The sequence below is a fragment of the Schistocerca nitens genome, chromosome 11 (genome assembly GCF_023898315.1).
Source record: "Schistocerca nitens isolate TAMUIC-IGC-003100 chromosome 11, iqSchNite1.1, whole genome shotgun sequence".
In the NCBI taxonomy this organism is placed as follows: domain Eukaryota; kingdom Metazoa; phylum Arthropoda; class Insecta; order Orthoptera; family Acrididae; genus Schistocerca; species Schistocerca nitens.
The window spans coordinates 142,756,348-142,775,112 of record NC_064624.1 but is presented as its reverse complement, the minus strand read 5'-3'; the positions used below and the strand labels follow the sequence as shown (position 1 = coordinate 142,775,112).

General features: G+C 42.3%; 2 protein-coding genes across 4 annotated transcripts in view; both read left to right on the top strand.

Annotated features, from left to right (window-relative positions):
• Positions 1-1,848, top strand: part of LOC126212721 (protein roadkill-like) — a 35,277-nt gene extending 33,429 nt beyond the window's left edge. Inside the window, exon 4 of the mRNA XM_049940132.1 lies at positions 1,695-1,848. Coding sequence (XP_049796089.1) covers positions 1,695-1,848 — 154 coding nt within the window. The remainder of the gene's footprint in view (positions 1-1,694) is intronic.
• Positions 1,849-18,300: 16,452 nt separating this feature from the next.
• Positions 18,301-18,765, top strand: part of LOC126212581 (uncharacterized) — a 656,804-nt gene continuing 656,339 nt past the window's right edge. For all 3 annotated transcript variants that reach the window (XM_049940012.1, XM_049940011.1, XM_049940010.1), the window contains exon 1: positions 18,301-18,472. In XM_049940012.1, coding sequence (XP_049795969.1) covers positions 18,319-18,472 — 154 coding nt within the window. In that variant the 5' untranslated portion in view covers positions 18,301-18,318. The remainder of the gene's footprint in view (positions 18,473-18,765) is intronic.

Genomic DNA, 18,765 nt, shown 5'->3' with positions numbered 1-18,765 from the left:
GTATTCATAAGACCTTTTGTCTCACTATCATTTTCTATATGCTGTATCACTTAACAAATGCACCATAAAATCCTAATGCCCAATAGTTCACACATATTTGCTTTTTGCAGATGTTTTGTGTGTGTGTGTGTGTGTGTGTGTGTGTGTGTGTGTGTGTACAGTAGGTTCAGAAATTTCCTTTAGAGACTTATATGATTTGTAGAGAGGAGTGAGTACTGGAATCCATGTCCAGAAACAAACCGTTTCCCTCCTACGACGGTTTCAGTTCAGATGTTGAACTCATCCACTTCTGCTTGAGCAGCTGAGTTAGGTGTGATGCAGTACAGTTACTAGATAACAATTCGAAAGAAACACAACGAAAGATTCCTTTATCAGCTAAGCCTCCTTGTTTGTATTATCACTTAAATATTACGTGTTCACATTACTCCAAAACAAAAGATCAAGCTAACATACTGTACATGCAGAAGGTAATGTTTACGTGTTAATGCAAACAGATGTGTGGAACTGATAAATGGATGCTTAGCTGTGTTTACTTTCGGACTGTTACCTAATAACTGTATTACATCATGCCTAATTCACTTCTTGAAGCAGAAGTGAATGATTTAAACACGTGAACTCAAACTGTCGTAGAATGCATGCAGTACATTTCCAGACGGAGTTCCTGTTCAACATATTACGTTCTCTCCCCCCCCCCCCCTACAAGTCCTAGTAGTTTGTAAAGAGAATTTACGAACACCCTATGTATGCTTCCATCACTGATAGAGTTTCCACTCATCGACCTGTATCTTCTCCTCACTTGTAGCAACCACAGCTTACTTAGTCACATTTAATGACTGATAATGATTTAATGCGTATTTACACAACATTACATTGTGTCCTGTGTTATGTAACCCATGTCTCCTTAATTTAAATCCAACTCTTTCCTTCGTTCTACAGGAAATCTTCTTATCACAGTCTGATAGAACTGTATATATAGAATATAAGAATTGAACATAATTTCTATTTTCATTCGAATAACAACTTCTGACTACATATCACGCATAAGTGTATGTATAGAATGCTTCTGTTTGCCTTTTTTATCTTACTCATTGCTCAATGTTCGCTAGTTTATTGAGAGTGCTCGTTGGCCAATGTGAAACAAATATATTTACTTGCCTATTTTGGTGACAGTTAAACGTATTAAGGGAATAGCTGCACAGTATCACACATCTGTATCCCTTGCTTCTCTAAATTTCTTTTGGTGCACAGTTCAAAATCTGCTCTTCTGTAATTTACCAGCTGTGCATCCTACAGCCAAGTCCCTAACAGCTACCGATACAATCTGATGATAATGGTACAAGTTGTACATGTAAAGATTATTTCCATTTTTATTTCTGTGGGAATGTTGTTTTTATGTATTTAAACTACGCTGATGACTAGTTGTCATATCAGTTCAACCTAAATGTTGACCTTAGCATGTACCTTTTATTTGTACTTTAATTTATTCAGCCTGTTGTTTGCTAAGAGATGCTACTAGTGTGGGGGCTAAACCGATTAGCACAGGGGTAAGTCCTTCGTCTGAGGACCCACTACTGATGTTGAAAGTGTGTGTTCTATTAGTTGTGTCTGGACAAGTTCTCAGCAGCACTGTCTGCAGTAGGATGCCCTCTGTCCTCCGTGTGTACAGAGTGACTACACCCTGTGTCCCTGCACAGCACTCCAGCCACTGGAGACAGCGAGGTCACCCCCACCGGTCAGCTGCACACTGGCCACAAAAACTGCAGCAGGGCCCCTATTCCAGTTGCAAAGCACACAGCTACCTGCCCCACACCCACGTTTGACGATGCTTCCGTCTCTTTCCTGAGGTGAGTACTGTCGCTATACATGCACGTTTTCCACATTCATCATACCACTTATGAGGGCGTTAGCCAAGTGATCTTATCCAAAAACAGAATCTCACTTTATTGTATTTTTCGATAAAATAGAAGTTATAATTGTCAAGAAACGGCATTTTATTTGTTAATTTTTGATGTTTGTGTAAGCATGTATCATAGTGTTTCTCGAGATATTTTTCTGGGAACAGAGTGTGAATTACAACCCGTTCAGACCACAGTTATTTGACAAAGGTACTATAAACAACTTTTACTCTCCAAATGTAGTGAATGAATAGGTGTGTCGGGTGAAAGTTATCGTTTCAGTGGTGGTTTCCCATCTCCTAAAGTAAATTTGTATAAAATTGGTGTTACAGCTACATTTATGCATTGTAACTAAAAATATTACTTTAATGAGAATAAATAATTATCTGCAAGTTCGTTATGGTCGTCAAAAGGAAATGATGATGGGTCATTATGAAGGAAAAGACGTAAAAATGATATCCATTAGCAGAATAAAGTTATGGACTGTTGTAGAATGAAGTTTAATTTTTATGTGATTTCCTGTATTTTTTCCTTCAAATTATTTTTTGACGTGTCAGTATTTAGTAACAACTGTAAATTTGCGCCATACTGGGTGTAAAATACCTGTTTAACATTTGCAACAAGCAGTAGCCTTAACTAGTAGGTCATCCTATCAAACGACCTCACTTGGCTCAAACTTTCAGCTGTCAGTTTTATTTCCATGTTTGTTTTGCAGACACTCTAATTGCGTTTCACAGGATGAGCCGAAATAGCACCATTGAATGAATGGCGTCTGTAAGACACGGAGGTTCAGTCTGCCACGAGAGCTGAATATGAGATCGTCTGGCAGTGGAAATCATTTGTTTGGAACATCAGCCTCAATGAAACTGGAAGTCACACGTGCAGTCGTGTGGTGAGGCAGCCTAGTAGTAAAGGCGACTGCTTGTGATGAGCGAGAAGTCCGTATTCGACAGCCAGTATGGGACAAATTTTCGGTGGTCACTACATAATGGTCAAGATGGCTGCTCGTGCTAATCAGGCAATCCTGCTGCGCGTGTGGTCGGGTGGAGTCGTGTGTAGTGGCGTATGACGTCTTCTGTAAACAAATCCCTGCAATTGACGGTGTTTCACAGGTGCTATGGGTACAGATCTTGATTCAGCATGGGGAAATTTCTGCGAAAATGCATCCTGATATCGACTTATCTTTATGCAAATCGATTGTCGGTGGTAGCAGATAATGGTAGTTGACTTCACGAAAAACTGTGAGTGCACATTGCATTACATTTTTTACGTATTTAAAGACCTGCTACCTGACATTTTAAAAAGCATGTCGTGCATTATACAATTTTACATATAATACTGAATTGTTCTACATCACTAGTAAAATTAGTTTTGAGCTATAAAAGGAGGGTAATAACAATGAATTACAAAGTAAATTACATTGGTTGTAGGAAATAGAGTATTAATAAATGATAGTAATTTATAACAGAAAATAGAAACATAGGAAAGGAATGATTTCCAAATATCATTTTACTGTTAAAACAAAATATAACATATAAATTATGGTTTGTGTGCTTGCCATTCCATGTGGGAGGGCCTTGGCAGAAACGTTACTAAATGAAATATATCATGAGTGACTGCGAGTGTATTTGTTTATACTGTCTATGGTGTAGTGACACTTATTAGATCTTATCTAGGGTGTACTATTGCACTAGTTGTGTTGCAATGGCTAGATGTAGTTACCCATATACATGTCGTATGTGTGCTGTTATCTTGTATGTCTCTGAGCATGATGTTTTTATCTTTAAGCAGTGTCATAGGCTGGAGTGGAACCACAGAACTTAAACTTGAAGATTTGCCTCACCATATAGCATATTCCTTAGATGTAATGAGTGTCTCAGTTCTTCAATTAGTCGTTTTCCTTCCCGTTTTTAACTGTTGTATTGAAAATTCATATCAGGTAAATGAAAAAATCACATGCGATGCCTCCTTTCTGATAGTTATCTTTTTTTGTCTGTTTTAGCTATTGAACCTCTTATAATATGATGTTATTGCTGTGCTTGTGTCATTTTCTGTGCCCGCATCTACATCAATGTCTGTGATGTGTCTGAGTTTGTGTCCTCCCAAGGATCGTGTTGTTGTGGTTGTTATGTGCTTGTCTGAGATCTGCCATATGAGTTCCCTCGTCTGTAGATTTCGTGCAGTGTTCTTGAATCATTAACAGTTGCGTTGCTTAGAGCACACTATTTGTGTGGGTCTCGTAGCATTTCTTTGATGTCGTTATGCTCTGTTACAGATCTTATATGTGTGAGGGTGTTGAATGTAATGTCACATGTTCAGGAGACCTATATGCCCCACACGTGCATGTAGTACTTTAGCTAAGGCCCACTCCGTTCAAGCCCAGTCGCATCCGTATGCTTGTGATGAAGCTGTACCTGTAAATTGTGGAAGACGGAGAAAACACAATGACCTTTGTCGGTCATCTCCCAGTCCATTTTTCAGGTGTCAAGGTGGCAGTTATTTAATTGACTCATGTCTACAATGTTTTCTCCTGTTATTCGTGGAATCTTGTAGTGTGTACCCCTCTTGACCCAGCACACCACCGCTCTGTGGTAGATAATGACGTCAATGCGGCAAGACCCCATAACCACACACAAGGCTTCTACTGACGTGGTGCCAAAAGCACGCAGCATTCTGAGTAGCATGCTCCTCTGTCCTAGCCTCACTGTGCTTCTATAGGCCACTGGACACAGGCAGTGTGTTTATGCACCTGCTGCGAAGCATAGCAAGGCTTCCAAGAGAGCTGTGTCATATGTTTGTAGCGCATGCACAGGGCCATATACTGATTTCATTGCCAATGCACTTACTGTTAAAGTCAAAGACAATGAATTTTGCACGTGAACAATGCGTATACATGCCCACAATTAGCAACAATGACAGTGTTCAACATGCCTTCTTAATATAATTAAGGTGTAATACAATAAGGTATTGTGTGACATAAGAATTTCTTTATTATTCAAGGGGATATATGGGAGCGAAAGAAGTTTTGTAAAGTATGTATTTTGGTACAAAGTCCGTAAGTGAATTTAAGGAAACACAACGCCTGCTCCACAGAGATTCCAGTACTTCGTGCTTTGGTGAACCAGGACAGTCAGCCATGGGCATGCATAAACTGTGGATCCAGTTTACATTTAAAAGCCTCGTACACCATAGGTGGACTATACAATTCACACACAGTAACAGCTAATCATGGAAGACAGAACACTTATTCTGAAGTTACATCACGAACTGGAAACTGACAAGCATTTGCCCAATGTCGTGCATAAAAGTAATGCAGGTGATGTAACACAAAAAGAGGTGCATGCTAACAGCCAACGAGAAGAAAGAATCGAAAAAATTATTAAAGAGACAGACCACAGCGAGAATCTGTAGAAATGCCAGGTACCTCTCTGCTTGAGGTGACAAGCAAACTTGCACACCGCAAAACATACGATATTGTTAAACACAGTGTACATACTGTCGAGGAAATACTTTAAAATATATTGTATGTGGTATATTCAAAATTAGTGGAATCTCGGTTAAAGTACGTAACAGAAAAGGAATTATACCAATTTATAGAGTTACGAAAATTTGAGGGACGCAGTCCCAATAAAATATCAAAAAGCGATGAGGGTACTACTGGAGAAGGAAACAAATGTTAGAACAGAACACAAAACAAATTAGGACAGAATTTAAAAGAATGGTCGAGAATTGTGTTAGTAAGTATATCAAGAAGAGAGCAGAACGTGTGTCGAGAAAGACTTTTGTTATGCATGGTTCCAATAATGTACAGGTAGAAGAAAGTTAAGACCTTTCTCGCTGACAGCTGTGCGAAGGCGTAAAACACCTTACATAAAAGATCACAGGCTATGAAAGACTAAGTGCCTACGAATGATAACCTCAGAAACGGAGAGGCTTCGAACGTGCCAGCGTTGTCGGCATCTAGAGAAAGTGGCTGGAAATCAGTGAAACCAAGAGCAGATAGTGATGGGTTGAGCGCCCACAACTCATCTCAGAACACCGAGGTCAGAGGTTTGTACAGCAGGGCGAGTGGTGATTTGTTGCAGATCTGGCGACACAGTATAATTCTGGTGCCGGTACAAGTGGTTCGCAGGACAAAGTTTGACACAAGTTGTTGAATGTGAATATTCATACTACATGACCTGAAACAAGTTTGCATGTGGACAGAATTAAAGCATCATTGTTGGATCTTGTCCTCTCGTCTTGTGTAGGGTGCCTAATGGATGCTTCGTTCTCAGAATGCTATACAACAATTCAAGCAAATAACTTTAATAGTTTTACTTCGTTAAAGCAGATTGACAATACTTAACTTTAATGTAAAAAGGAGTCGCAAGCGATGGGCGAAATGCAATATAAATTAGTCTAGTGCAATATGCAATGTTCAGGCAAGTCTGTCTCTCAGTTTGTTGATCACAAATATCAGTTCTCGTAGCAGTCTCTGCTAGGCCATGCTAATGCTGTCCACTAATGTCTGGCCGAGGCTGGCAGGAGCGGCGCCTATATTCATTTCTTGCAGTTGTCACTCCAGTCATGGTGCGGTCCTAATCAGTGCACTATTGGCCCATGTCGTTTCACTGCCTTCTCTGGTCTTGCGTTCTTTGTCTTCGTTCTGGCGCCAGTGGTTACACCAGAACAGTCATTACCACTGTAGTGGGAGCAGGCTCATCGAGACTGGACAGTGGATCACTAGAAACGTATGGTCTAGTAGGATGAATCATGTTCTTTTGGTTACATTATGCTGATGGCAATCTCCAGACATGCCATCATCCAGGTGAATAGTTACCCAAAAGATGCACAACATATATGCTGGACAGTGAGAGCTGGACTATGTGGTGGGTGTAATCATCTGGGCTTACATGGCATCTGTAACCGATGCCACCATGACAGCTGAGGATTACCTGTACACTAATGCAGATAACCTGTACATTTTCACGCTTTATGTCTTCCTCAACGACGATGACCCTGTCACGAAGACAGGATTGTGCTACAGTGAGTGGAGGAGAATGATACTGAACTCGTCTTGTCTCGTCCACATAATTTGCATGGTGTCAACCTGATGGAACACATCTGGCCCGCTATCAGACGGCACCTCCACTCTTACAAAACAATAGTCCATAACTTTCGAGAGCACAGTGTTGTGTAAATGTAGAGATAACACACACATAAATTTAATCAGAATTATGCACAGGAAGGCTAAATAAGGGTGACAGTTATACTGAATCTTCTGCAAGGTTCGCAGAAGAGCTTCTGTAAAGTTTGGAAGGTAGGAGACGAGGTACTGGTAGAAGTAAAGCTTTGAGGACGGGGCGTGAGTCATGCTCGGGTAGTTCAGTTGGTAGAGCACTTGGCCGCGAAAGGCAAAGGTCCCGAGTTCGAGTCTCGGTCCGGCACACAGTTTTAACCTGCCAGGAAGTTTCATTAACAACCTTGCTTGATTATAGCCATATATATATATATATATATATATATATATATATATATATATATATATATATATATATATAAACACAAATTTACGTAAGTCAGAGCTTCCAGATGAGCAGGAATTCCTTATGCAATTGACTAGTTCTTACCACGAGGAAAAAGGAATTTTTTCTTCTTTCTTAGAGTACCTTTTACATGTGAGTCTAGTAATACCAGTTATGGCAGGCGAGAAAATGAATCAGGTCTTAGTGCTCTGCATTTTAAACAGTACAACCATTGGTGCCTTAGACTTTCACAGACATAGCAGAGGCTAACAGTCGAATAAACCCGCAGGTGGCCGGCCGCGGTGGCCGAACGGTACTTGGCACTTCAGTCCGGAACCGCGCGACTGCTATGATCGCAGGCTGGAATCCTGCCTCGGGCATGGATGTGTGTGATGTCCTTAGGTTAGTTAGGTTTAAGTAGTTCTTCTTCATGCCGCAACTGCCAACTCTCCACAAGAGCCCATACAGCCACATCTTAAACCCACGCGAACAGCCCACTTTTCCCCTTTCCCTCTAGAGGGAGACACCGAAGCCTTCAATTGCGACAAAGGCGCCACCGCCAGAAAACGGAGGGCAACTGCTTGACGCTACGTGCTGTGGCGCGCTTTTCAAAGCTAACTTTACCATGGGTCACCAGTGGTCCTAACACCACCAGTCCCTAGCAGTTCCAAGTCTGAGGACGATGTGCAGATTGTAGAATCGCTCAAGGTCCTATATCGTGCTGACGCTTCAGACGCAACAGTCCTGGATACCAGCACTCATGGTCACACTGAGGCATAAACTGTCACCTTGATCCCTTCATGTGTTCCCAAATGACTGACAACCTATTGCTCCAGTGGAACTGTGGCGGTTTTTTCTCCCACCTCGCTGAATTATGACAACTTTTAAGCATTAGACTTGCGTTTTGCATTGCTTTTCAAGAAACATTGTTTCCTGTGATGTGGACCGCAGCTCTTTGTGCCTGACAGGGGTACTACAAAAATTGTACTGACTGTGACAGACTGCGAGGTGGAGTCTGCATCTATGTCTATGTCTGTAGCGAACCTATTCCCCCTTGAAACACTTTTGGAAACTGTGAGGACAATGCAGGAAATTACCATCAGCCAAGATATAAGTCCCTCCAGACGGTGAAGTGTTGCACCATGTATGAGCTGTACTAATTTCTCATCTCTCGCCTCCACCCCCACTTTTCCTACTTCTGGGTGATTTTAATGCCCCTAACTTTGTTTGATGATGGCGTCCTCTTGGGTAAAATATTCCGGAGGTAAAATAGTCCCCCATTCGGATCTCCGGGCGGGGACTACTCAAGAGGACGTCGTTATCAGGAGGAAGAAAACTGGCGTTCTACGGATCGGAGTGTGGAATGTCAGATCCCTTAATCGGGCAGGTAGATTAGAAAATTTAAAAAGGGAAATGGATAGGTTAAAGTTAGATATAGTGGGAATTAGTGAAGTTCGGTGGCAGGAGGAACAAGACTTTTGGTCAGGTGATTACAGGGTTATAAATACAAAATCAAATAGGGGTAATGCAGGAGTAGGTTTAATAATGAATAAAAAAATAGGAGTGCGGGTTAGCTACTGCAAACAGCATAGTGAACGCAATATTGTGGCCAAGATAGACACAAAGCCCATGCCTACTACAGTAGTACAAGTTTATATGCCAACTAGCTCTGCAGATGAAGAAATTGATGAAATGTATGACGAGATAAAAGAAATTATTCAGGTAGTGAAGGGAGACGAAAATTTAATAGTCATGGGTGACTGGAACTCGTCAGTAGGAAAAGAGAGAGAAGGAAACATAGTAGGTGAATATGGATTGGGGGGAAGAAATGAAAGAGGAAGCCGCCTTGTATAATTTTGCACAGAGCACAACATAATCATAGCTAACACTTGGTTCAAGAATCATAAAAGAAGGTTGTATACCTGGAAGAATCCTGGAGATACTAAAAGGTATCAGATAGATTATATAATGGTAAGACAGAGATTTAGGAACCAGGTTTTAAACTGTAAGACATTTCCAGGGGCAGATGTGGATTCTGACCACAACCTATTGGTTATGAACTGCAGATTGAAACTGAAGAAACTGCAAAAAGTGAGAATTTAAGGAGATGGGACCTGGATAAACTGAAAGAACCAGAGGTTGTAGAGAGTTTCAGGGTGAGCATAAGGGAACAATTGACAGGAATGGGGGAAAGAAATACAGTAGAAGAAGAATGGGTAGCTCTGAGGGATGAAGTAGTGAAGGCAGCAGACGATCAACTAGGTAAAAAGACGTGGGCTAATAGAAATCCTTGGGTAACAGAAGAGATATTGAATTTAATTGATGAAAGGAGAAAATATAAAAATGCAGTAAATGAAGCAGGCAAAAAGGAATACAAACGTCTCAAAAATGAGATCGACAGGAAGTGCAAAATGGCTAAGCAGGGATGGCTAGAGGACAAATGTAAGGATGTAGAGGCCTGTCTCACTAGGGGTAAGATAGATACTGCCTACAGGAAAATTAAAGAGACCTTTGGAGAGAAGAGAGCCACTTGTATGAATATCAAGAGCTCAGATGGCAACCCAGTTCTAAGCAAAGAAGGGAAGGAAGAAAGGTGGAAGGAGTATATAGAGGGTTTATACAAGGGCGATGTACTTGAGGACAATATTATGGAAATGGAAGAGGATGTAGATGAAGACGAAATGGGAGATAAGATACTGCGTGAAGAGTTTGACAGAGCACTGAAAGACCTGAGTCGAAACAAGGCCCCGGGAGTAGATAACATTCCATTAGAACTACTGATGGCCTTGAGGAGAGCCAGTCATGACAAAACTCTACCATCTGGTGAGCAAGATTTATGAGACAGGTGAAATAACCTCAGACTTCAAGAAGAATATAATAATTACAATCCCAAAGAAAGCAGGTGTTGACAGATGTGAAAATTACCGAACTATCAGTTTAATAAGTCACAGCTGCAAAATACTAACGCGAATTCTTTACAGACGAATGGAAAAACTGGTAGAAGCCGACCTCGGGGAAGATCAGTTTGGATTCCGTAGAAATGTTGGAACACGTGAGGGAATACTAACCTTACGACTTATCTTAGAAGAAAGATTAAGAAAAGGCAAACCTACGTTTCTAGCATTTGTAGACTTAGAGAAAGCTTTTGACAATGTTAACTGGAATACTCTCTTTCTAATTCTGAAGGTGGCAGGGGTAAAATACAGGGAGCGAAAGGCTATTTACAATTTATACAGAAACCAGATGGCAGTTATAAGAGTCGAGAGGCATGAAAGGGAAGTAGTGGTTGGGAAAGGAGTGAGACAGGGTTGTAGCCTCTCCCCGATGTTATTCAATCTGTATATTGAGCAAGCAGTAAAGGAAACAAAAGAAAAATTCGGAGTAGGTATTAAAATTCATGGAGAAGAAGTTAAAACTTTGAGGTTCGCCGATGACATTGTAATTCTGTCAGAGACAGCAAAGGACTTGGGAATGCAGTTGAACGGAATGGACAGTGTCTTGAAAGGAGAATATAAGATGAACATCAACAAAAGCTAAACGAGGATAATGGAATGTAGTCAAATTAAATCGGGTGAAGCTGAGGGAATTAGATTAGGAAATGAGACACTTAAAGTAGTAAAGGAGTTTTGCTATTTAGGGAATAAAATAACTGATGATGGTCGAAGTAGAGAGGATATAAAATGTATACTGGCAATGGCAAGGAAATCGTTTCTGAAGAAGAGAAATTTGTTAACATCGAGTATAGATTTAAGTGTCAGGAAGTCGTTTCTGAAAGTATTTGTATGGAGTGTAGCCATGTATGGAAGTGAAACATGGACGATAACTAGTTTGGACAAGAAGAGAATAGAAGCTTTCGAAATGTGGTGCTACAGAAGAATGCTGAAGAGAAGGTGGGTAGATCACGTAACTAATGAGGAGGTATTGAATAGGATTGGGGAGAAGAGAAGTTTGTGGCACAACTTGACTAGAAGAAGGGATCGGTTGGTAGGACATGTTTTGAGGCATCAAGGGATCACAAATTTAGCATTGGAAGGCAGCGTGGAGGGTAAAAATCGTAGAGGGAGACCAAGAGATGAATACACTAAGCAGATTCAGAAGGATGTAGGTTGCAGTAGGTACTGGAAGATGAAGAAGCTTGCACAGGATAGAGTAGCATGGAGAGCTGCATCAAACCAGTCTCAGGACTGAAGACCACAACAACAACAACCTTGTTTGGGGTGGAACCAAGATTGCTGCTGTGGTAAGACTGTCGAGGGTCTACTAACTCACCTCGGCTTTTGCCTCCTCATTACAGGTGCCCCCATTCACTTTAGTGTGGCATCTGACACATACTGAGCCATTGATCCCTTGGTTTGCAGTCCTGGTCTCCTCCTTTATAACCGCTGGAGATCTCATGGCAACTTGTGTGGTAGTGACCACTTTCCACTCTTTCTGTCCCTACCCCAGCATCGCCTGGACATTTGCCCATATGGGCTCTTACCAAGGCTGAATGGGATGCTCTCAAGGGCACTACAACTGTTGAATCTCCTTTGCATGGGACCACCATTACTACCATTGTTGCCCAAGCTGAATCTTGAATCCCTTGTTCCTCAGGTTGTCCCAGTGGTAGTCAGTGCCTTGGTGGTCACTCAAAATCGCTGTGGCCATTAGAGACTGTAGGTGGGCCCTTCAACATCATAAGCGCCATTGATTTCTAGAGCACCTCATTGCCCTCAAAATGCATTGTGTCCAGGTCTGTCAGTTCATTGAATGATGGGACTATTGGGAACGATACATCTCCACCACTGGCACAAAAACCTCTCCTTCCCAGGTCTGGACCAAGCTCAGATGCCTTTACGGATATGAGACTCCTTCAGGTATACATGGAATTTCGACAGATGGAGCTGTATATGCCGATACACATGTAATTGCAGAATGTCTTGTGGATCATTATCTTCGCATCTCTGCATCTGACAATTAAATCGTGGTGAAACGACAATTCCTATCTCTCGCTTCACACCAACCCGAGACATATAGTGCTCCCTTCAGTGAGTGGGAATTGCTCAGGGCCCTTGCCGATTCTCCTGACTCAACCCCTGGGGCAGACTACATCCATTCCCAAAAGCTTAAATGTCTGTGAGTGGATTATCAGCGCCACTTCCTTGCTATCATCAACTGAATCTTGAGCGATGGCGACTCCCCATCGCAGTGCCAGTTAAGTATGATCATCCCAGTGCTAAAGCCTGGTAAGAACCTGCTAGATTTGGACTGTTATCGTCCTATCAGCCTCACCAACGTTCTGTGCAAGCTGCTTGAATGTATGGTGAGCTGGCCATTGTGTTGGCTCCTCAAGTCTCAGCGTCTTCTGGCTCCCTCCCAGGGCGGTTTTTGGCGAGTTCGCTCCACCACTGACAACTTACTCTACCTGGAGACTACCATCTGAATGGCCTTCTCATGGCGTCAGCACCTGATTTCCGCCTTTTTTGGTCTGACGAAAGCCTACAATATCACTTGGCGACACCACATCCTCTCTACTCTGCATGAGTGGTGTCTCTGGGGCCCGCTCCCGATTTTTATACGGAACTTTTTGTCGCTACGCATTTCAGAGCTCGAGCTGGTGCCTCACACTGTTCGCCTCACATGCAAGAGAATGGGGTCCAAAATGGCTCTGTCCTGAGCGTTACAATCTTTTTAATCATAGTTAATGGTCCTCAATATCTCCCCACCTATATGCTGATGATTTTTGTATTTCCCTTTGCTCCTCTTCTGTTGGTGGCTGAACGTCGACTGCTGGAAGTCATACAAAAGGTGCAGCAGTGGGTCCTCACTCACAGGTTTCAGTTTTCAGCTGCCAAGACTTGTGTCATGCCCTTCTGTTTTTGTTGTACTGCCATCTCCATGTGGAACTTTACCTTGATGACCAACTACTTAATGTAGTGGAGACGTTCTGCTTTTTGGGACTGGTCTTTGATACTTTTTTAACTTGGCTTCCCCATCTTCGCCAACTTAAGAAAATGTGCTGGCAGCATGTTAATGTTATTCAATGCCTGCACCACAACGAATTGGGTGCTGATCGCCCTACACTGCTGCAGTCCGTTTTTTCCTATGGATGCCTGGTGTGTGGTTCTGCTTTGCCCTCAGCATTCCAACTGCTGGACTCTATACACCACTGTGCGACAGGAGCTTCCTAAACCAGCATCCTAATAAAGGCTGGTGTTCCTCCATTGCGAATTAGGTGACAGCAGTTGCTTGCGAACTATACTGCCCATATTCGTTATTCGCCTTACCATTCAAATTATGATCTCCTTTCCCTAATATGGCTACCCATCCCTGACAACAGCAGCGCAGATTGGGGATGCCAATTGCAGTTTTTGTTTGCTTCTTACTGATCTCGTCACTTTCCTTCTATCGCTTTTCTATGTGTTCACTTCGTGGTCCATACCACAGCCACTGGTTCGTCTGGACCTATCGCAAAGCCCAAAAGGCTCAGTTCCACCTGTGGCCTCTATGGCAGTTTTTCTCTATTCTTGGTGAGTTCCAGGACTCAGAAACAGTCTACACAGATGGCTCAATGGCTCTTGTTGGCTTCGCTTATGCTCACGTTGGACATGCTGAACAGAGCTCCTAGCTGGATTGCTTCAGTGTTTTCACTGCACAGTTGGTAGCTATCTCTTGCACTCTTCAGCATATCCATTCCTGCACAGGTGAGTCCTTCGTCATCTGTAGTGACTTTTTAAGTAGCATACAAGCTCTCAATCAGTGCTTCCCTCACCACTCTTTGCTGTTAACTATCCAGCAGTCTCTTTGTGCCCTCGGCGACAGCGGACATTCAGTGACCTACATTAGGACCCCAGGACATGCTGGGATCCTGGGCAGTGAACTTGCTGGCAGGCTGACCAAACATGCTACCAGTAAACCAACTCTGGAGATCTTGCTACTGGAGACTGATCTCCAGTTGGTCTTATGCTGTTAAGTTTTCAGGATCTGGGATGCTGAATGACACACGGTCAGTACACCAAATAAACTATGTGTTGTCAAGGAGAATACGAATCTGTGATAATCATCCATGCAAGCTACTCGCAGGGAGTCTGTTGTCCTTTGCTAACCCCACATCAGCCGCACCTGGCTGACTCATAGACACCTCCTCCGTCGCTAGGACGTACCTCAGTGTTGCTGTAGGTCCCACTTGACTGTCGTCCTCATCTCAGTGGACTGCCCTAGTTTAGTTGCTCTGCAGTGGACTTTTAACCTTCCCATCACACTGTTAACGGTGTTGGGAGTCAATGTCTTAACTGTTGACATCGTTTTACGTTTTATTTGTGAGGGGAATTTTTTCACACAATCTACCTTTATTTTAACTCTTCCTCACTCTTTCTTTGCTGTTTTTTAGCCTTGGTGTTCGTATTTTCCCTGTCCAAGTTCGTCTAGCCTTGTCTTTAAGGCTGGAGGTTTTAGTGTGTTGCAGAGTGGCTCGCTCATCCTTTATTTCTGTCGTGATCACCCAGACCTGGCCATCTGCTATGTTATTCTGATACCATCCACTGTTTTTTATTTTAGTTTACGTTTTCCCTTTTGTTAGCCTTTTTTGTTTTCTTCTTCAGTGTAGTTTCGAGTCAGTCTTTCTCCTTTTGCTTTCCCGAAATCGTTTTGGTAATGTTTTTAACCCGAGAGCTGTTTGAATGTTGGGAAAGGGACAGATGACAGCGTAGTTTGACCCCTTTACTCCCCACACCAACCAACCAACTAAAACTGCTTCTCATTAAGAATCGAGCTCAATGCAGTTTTCGTAGTACTATAGCTAGGAACATGTCAGATCTATTGCCAGAATGTACATATATATTTTATATCAGACCTCAGCTTGTAACTCACATCCAGCGAAAATGATAGTTGGGTTTGACAATGAATATGACTGAGTGAAAAACAATTTTTAATATGACTGTGAGCAAAATGCGATTTAACAGATGAGTGAGTAACATGATATACAGTGTTATAATTAACGAGGCATCCACAGTCATCGTTAGTCAGCATCTTATGACACCACTATACCCAGATTAGTATGGGATGTCTGCTGCCAGCAACATCACATGCTACTGATTTTAAATCACATCTCGTAATATGACAAGGACTTCAGGTTTCCAAGATGAAGAAGATATGTAAGGAAAATGCTCATAAATCAGTTTGCAGTTCAACAGGAACTAAAATTTGCAGAAAACTGCACACGTTTGAACAGCAAGACCAGTAATTGACTACGAAACAGTTCCAGCTCATAAAACTAGCCTAAATATCATCTCCATAAATGTAACAGACGAGAGGATGCTTGCGGATCTTATGTATTTTCCCACAATTTACAATACGCTTTGAGTTAGTTAGGAACATAACCGTATGTCAGTGCTTGAAAGGGTAGACGTCTGTGACACAAAAATTGCTTATAAGATACAAGTGGTAACTTTCATGAAGACTTATACCATTGATAAAAGTATTTAGCAGTAGTATTTCTACTGTCCAGAACATTTCCAAACAGAACAAAGGCAGTGGTGTATTCCTTCATGTGTAATGACAGCACCTTCAAGACCATCTTTAGTGTCACAATGCTACAGGACATGCAAATGTTGGATCTGAAGCCATGGAACTGAACGTCACGAAAGACAAGAAATTATTGCTATGTCCAAATGCATTCTCATTCCATATGAAGCATCTAGCAGATACACTTCGATCAATGTAGATCTAATAAATCACAAGCTGGATTCTGTTTCTGAGTATTAGTTGGACACAGTTTTTTTTCAGGGAATAATCTAAATAATCCCTTGCTGACCGCAAAACTCAGAGCCAGCAGGTAGGAGGTAATTTGTGATAATGTTCCCGTCACAGATAAATTATACAGTTTCCTATCCCTCCAAGTTTACTTTGCCTGCAATTCTGAATAGTAGACAAACGATGAATGGAGCTACATGGTGGAAAAAACATGTTCACCAACAGAGCAACTTACAAACACACGGAATTCAAGTGCATTCCTAAACCGAAATATACTGATCACTAATGCACTAAATCACTGTTTTAAAGAAAAGAAATCCTATTAACTGTCTCTCAAAGTGAAAGATTACAAATATCTGTTAAAGTGTCTGTTCATGCTAAGCAGGAAATCTAACTTGCGGTCGTGATGTGAAACAAAATTTAAACTGTCACTAATGTTCATTACATTACTTTGCAAGTTCAACTTTTCTGAGTGGTTTTCCAGGATATCATTTCACTTCAGTGCATGTTCATTGTTTTCAGTGTGATTGGCTTCTTCTTTCTTAGTGCATTAGATTAATTTCACTTCAATTATTGCTTATGGCACATACTGTCTCTCAAATGGTTCAAGTGGCTTGGAGCACTATGGGACTTAACTTCTAAGGTCATCAGTCCCCTATAACTTAGAACTACTTAGACCAATCTAACCTAAGGACATCACACATATCCATGCCCGTGGCAGGATTCGAACCTGCGACAGTAGCGGTCGCGCGGTTCCAGACTGTAGCGCCTAGAACCGCTCGGCCGCCCCGGCCGGGTTCCTCTCAAAACTACTTACTATAACTGAATAATATTTTTATATATATAGATAGCAGTGGTAAAAGAGGCATTTCATAAGAAAAGGAGAGTTTTATGCAGCAGTGTGGACAGAGAACTGAGGAAAAGATCAAATGTTTTGTATGGAGTGTTCTTCTGTATGGCCTGAAACGTGTGTTTTGAGAAATAAAGACCGAGAAAGGCTGGAGGCTTGTGAGATGTGGACATGGCGGAGTATGGAAAGAATAAGTTGGATGGACAGAGTAATAAATGAAGAGGTATTGAGATGAGTGGGAGAGAAAAGACAGTTGCTAGATGTAATAAAGAGAAGAAAAAGAAATTGGATTGGGCATATATTAATAAAGAATGACGGACTGATAAAAACAGTTGTAGAAGGTTATGTATAAGGGAAAAGGAAGCGAGGAATGAGGAGATTTCAGATACTGGATGACGTAATGGACGGTACAACATACAGCAGCCGTAAGAAGGAGGCAATGGATCGCAGAAAATGGAGAGGCAAAGGACCTGCTAATATAGCAGATGATTGATGATGGTGATGGAGGCATAAAGAGAGTCGCTTTTCCTTCCCTGTATTTACGAGCGTAACAGGGAAGAAAATGACTAGTGATGGTGCAAGGCAACTTCCACCATGCACCATATTGCGACTTGTGTGGAGTTGTAGGTGTACATCTGCATCTACACCAGTACTCCGCGTGACACCCGGCGGTGTGTGGCGGAGGGTTCTTCTAGCATCACTAAGTGACAGTCTCTGTAGTGGGCTTGTCGCTTTGTCTAGGTGTTCTGCAAACAAAACACAGTCTTCCCTACAAGATTTTCTATTTGATCGTTCCTATTTAAGTTGGCCCTAATTGTAATACCTTGGCATTTAGCTGAAACGGCACCCTTTCGATTTGTGTGACTCATCGAGTAAAAGAAATTTAACGACTTCCTTCTAGTTCTCCTTTGGATGACATAACACTTTTCATTATTTCGAATCAAGTGCCACTTTACGCATCGCACCGGTACACTCTCTAAATTATTTTCCTATTGCTTTGATCTTCTGATGACTTTACTAGATGGTAAAAGACAGCATCATCTGCACACAATGGCTGCTCAGATTGCCTCCTAAATCGTTTTTATAGATTAGGAACAGCACAATGACTACAACACTTCCTTGGGGAAGGGCAGATACCACGTTTGTTTTAGTCGACGACTTTCGCGAACTCTCACCAGGCAAACAGGAACACGGCGGTCATCCGGATGAGAGGCGTCACGCTTCCCGTGGTTTGGCCGTCCTGCCGCAGACTTCCGCTGCGCCCGCCCTCATATTGAGCGCCCGATCCCTGCGACGCGCACTGCTTCTGTTTGCTCCCCAGTGTCGACAGCGGACAATGCAGCCGGCGGTCGTAATTGCCACAGTGGCAGCTCTGCTTGGAGGAAACGGGACCTACTCGGTGCTGGAGTGCGTCTGCAGGCACATGGACAAACGCCCGGCGTTCAGTAGCGGTGAATTTGTGCTACGGTGGCAGTACTGTCACCGTCCCGGTAAGTGCTCTTTCGTGCTGTACGGATTCATAAGACGTTATCAAACACTCACAGGCGGCTTGGCTTACATATGCTGTTATTAAAAATTACACGTTTTCTGCCTGACAGTGAAGGACTACGTTTATTATGAGGACGCTCAGCTAGGTATCCACTCTTAAGGAATACGTATAGAAATGACATTGGTGTAACAGGGTGACGAGAACTGAAGGAAAGTGATGGCGTGCAATCGAATGCGAAACAGCCTGTCATGGAGCTTATCGTAAAACTGGCTGTCCTTTAAGGCGTTGCTGCAG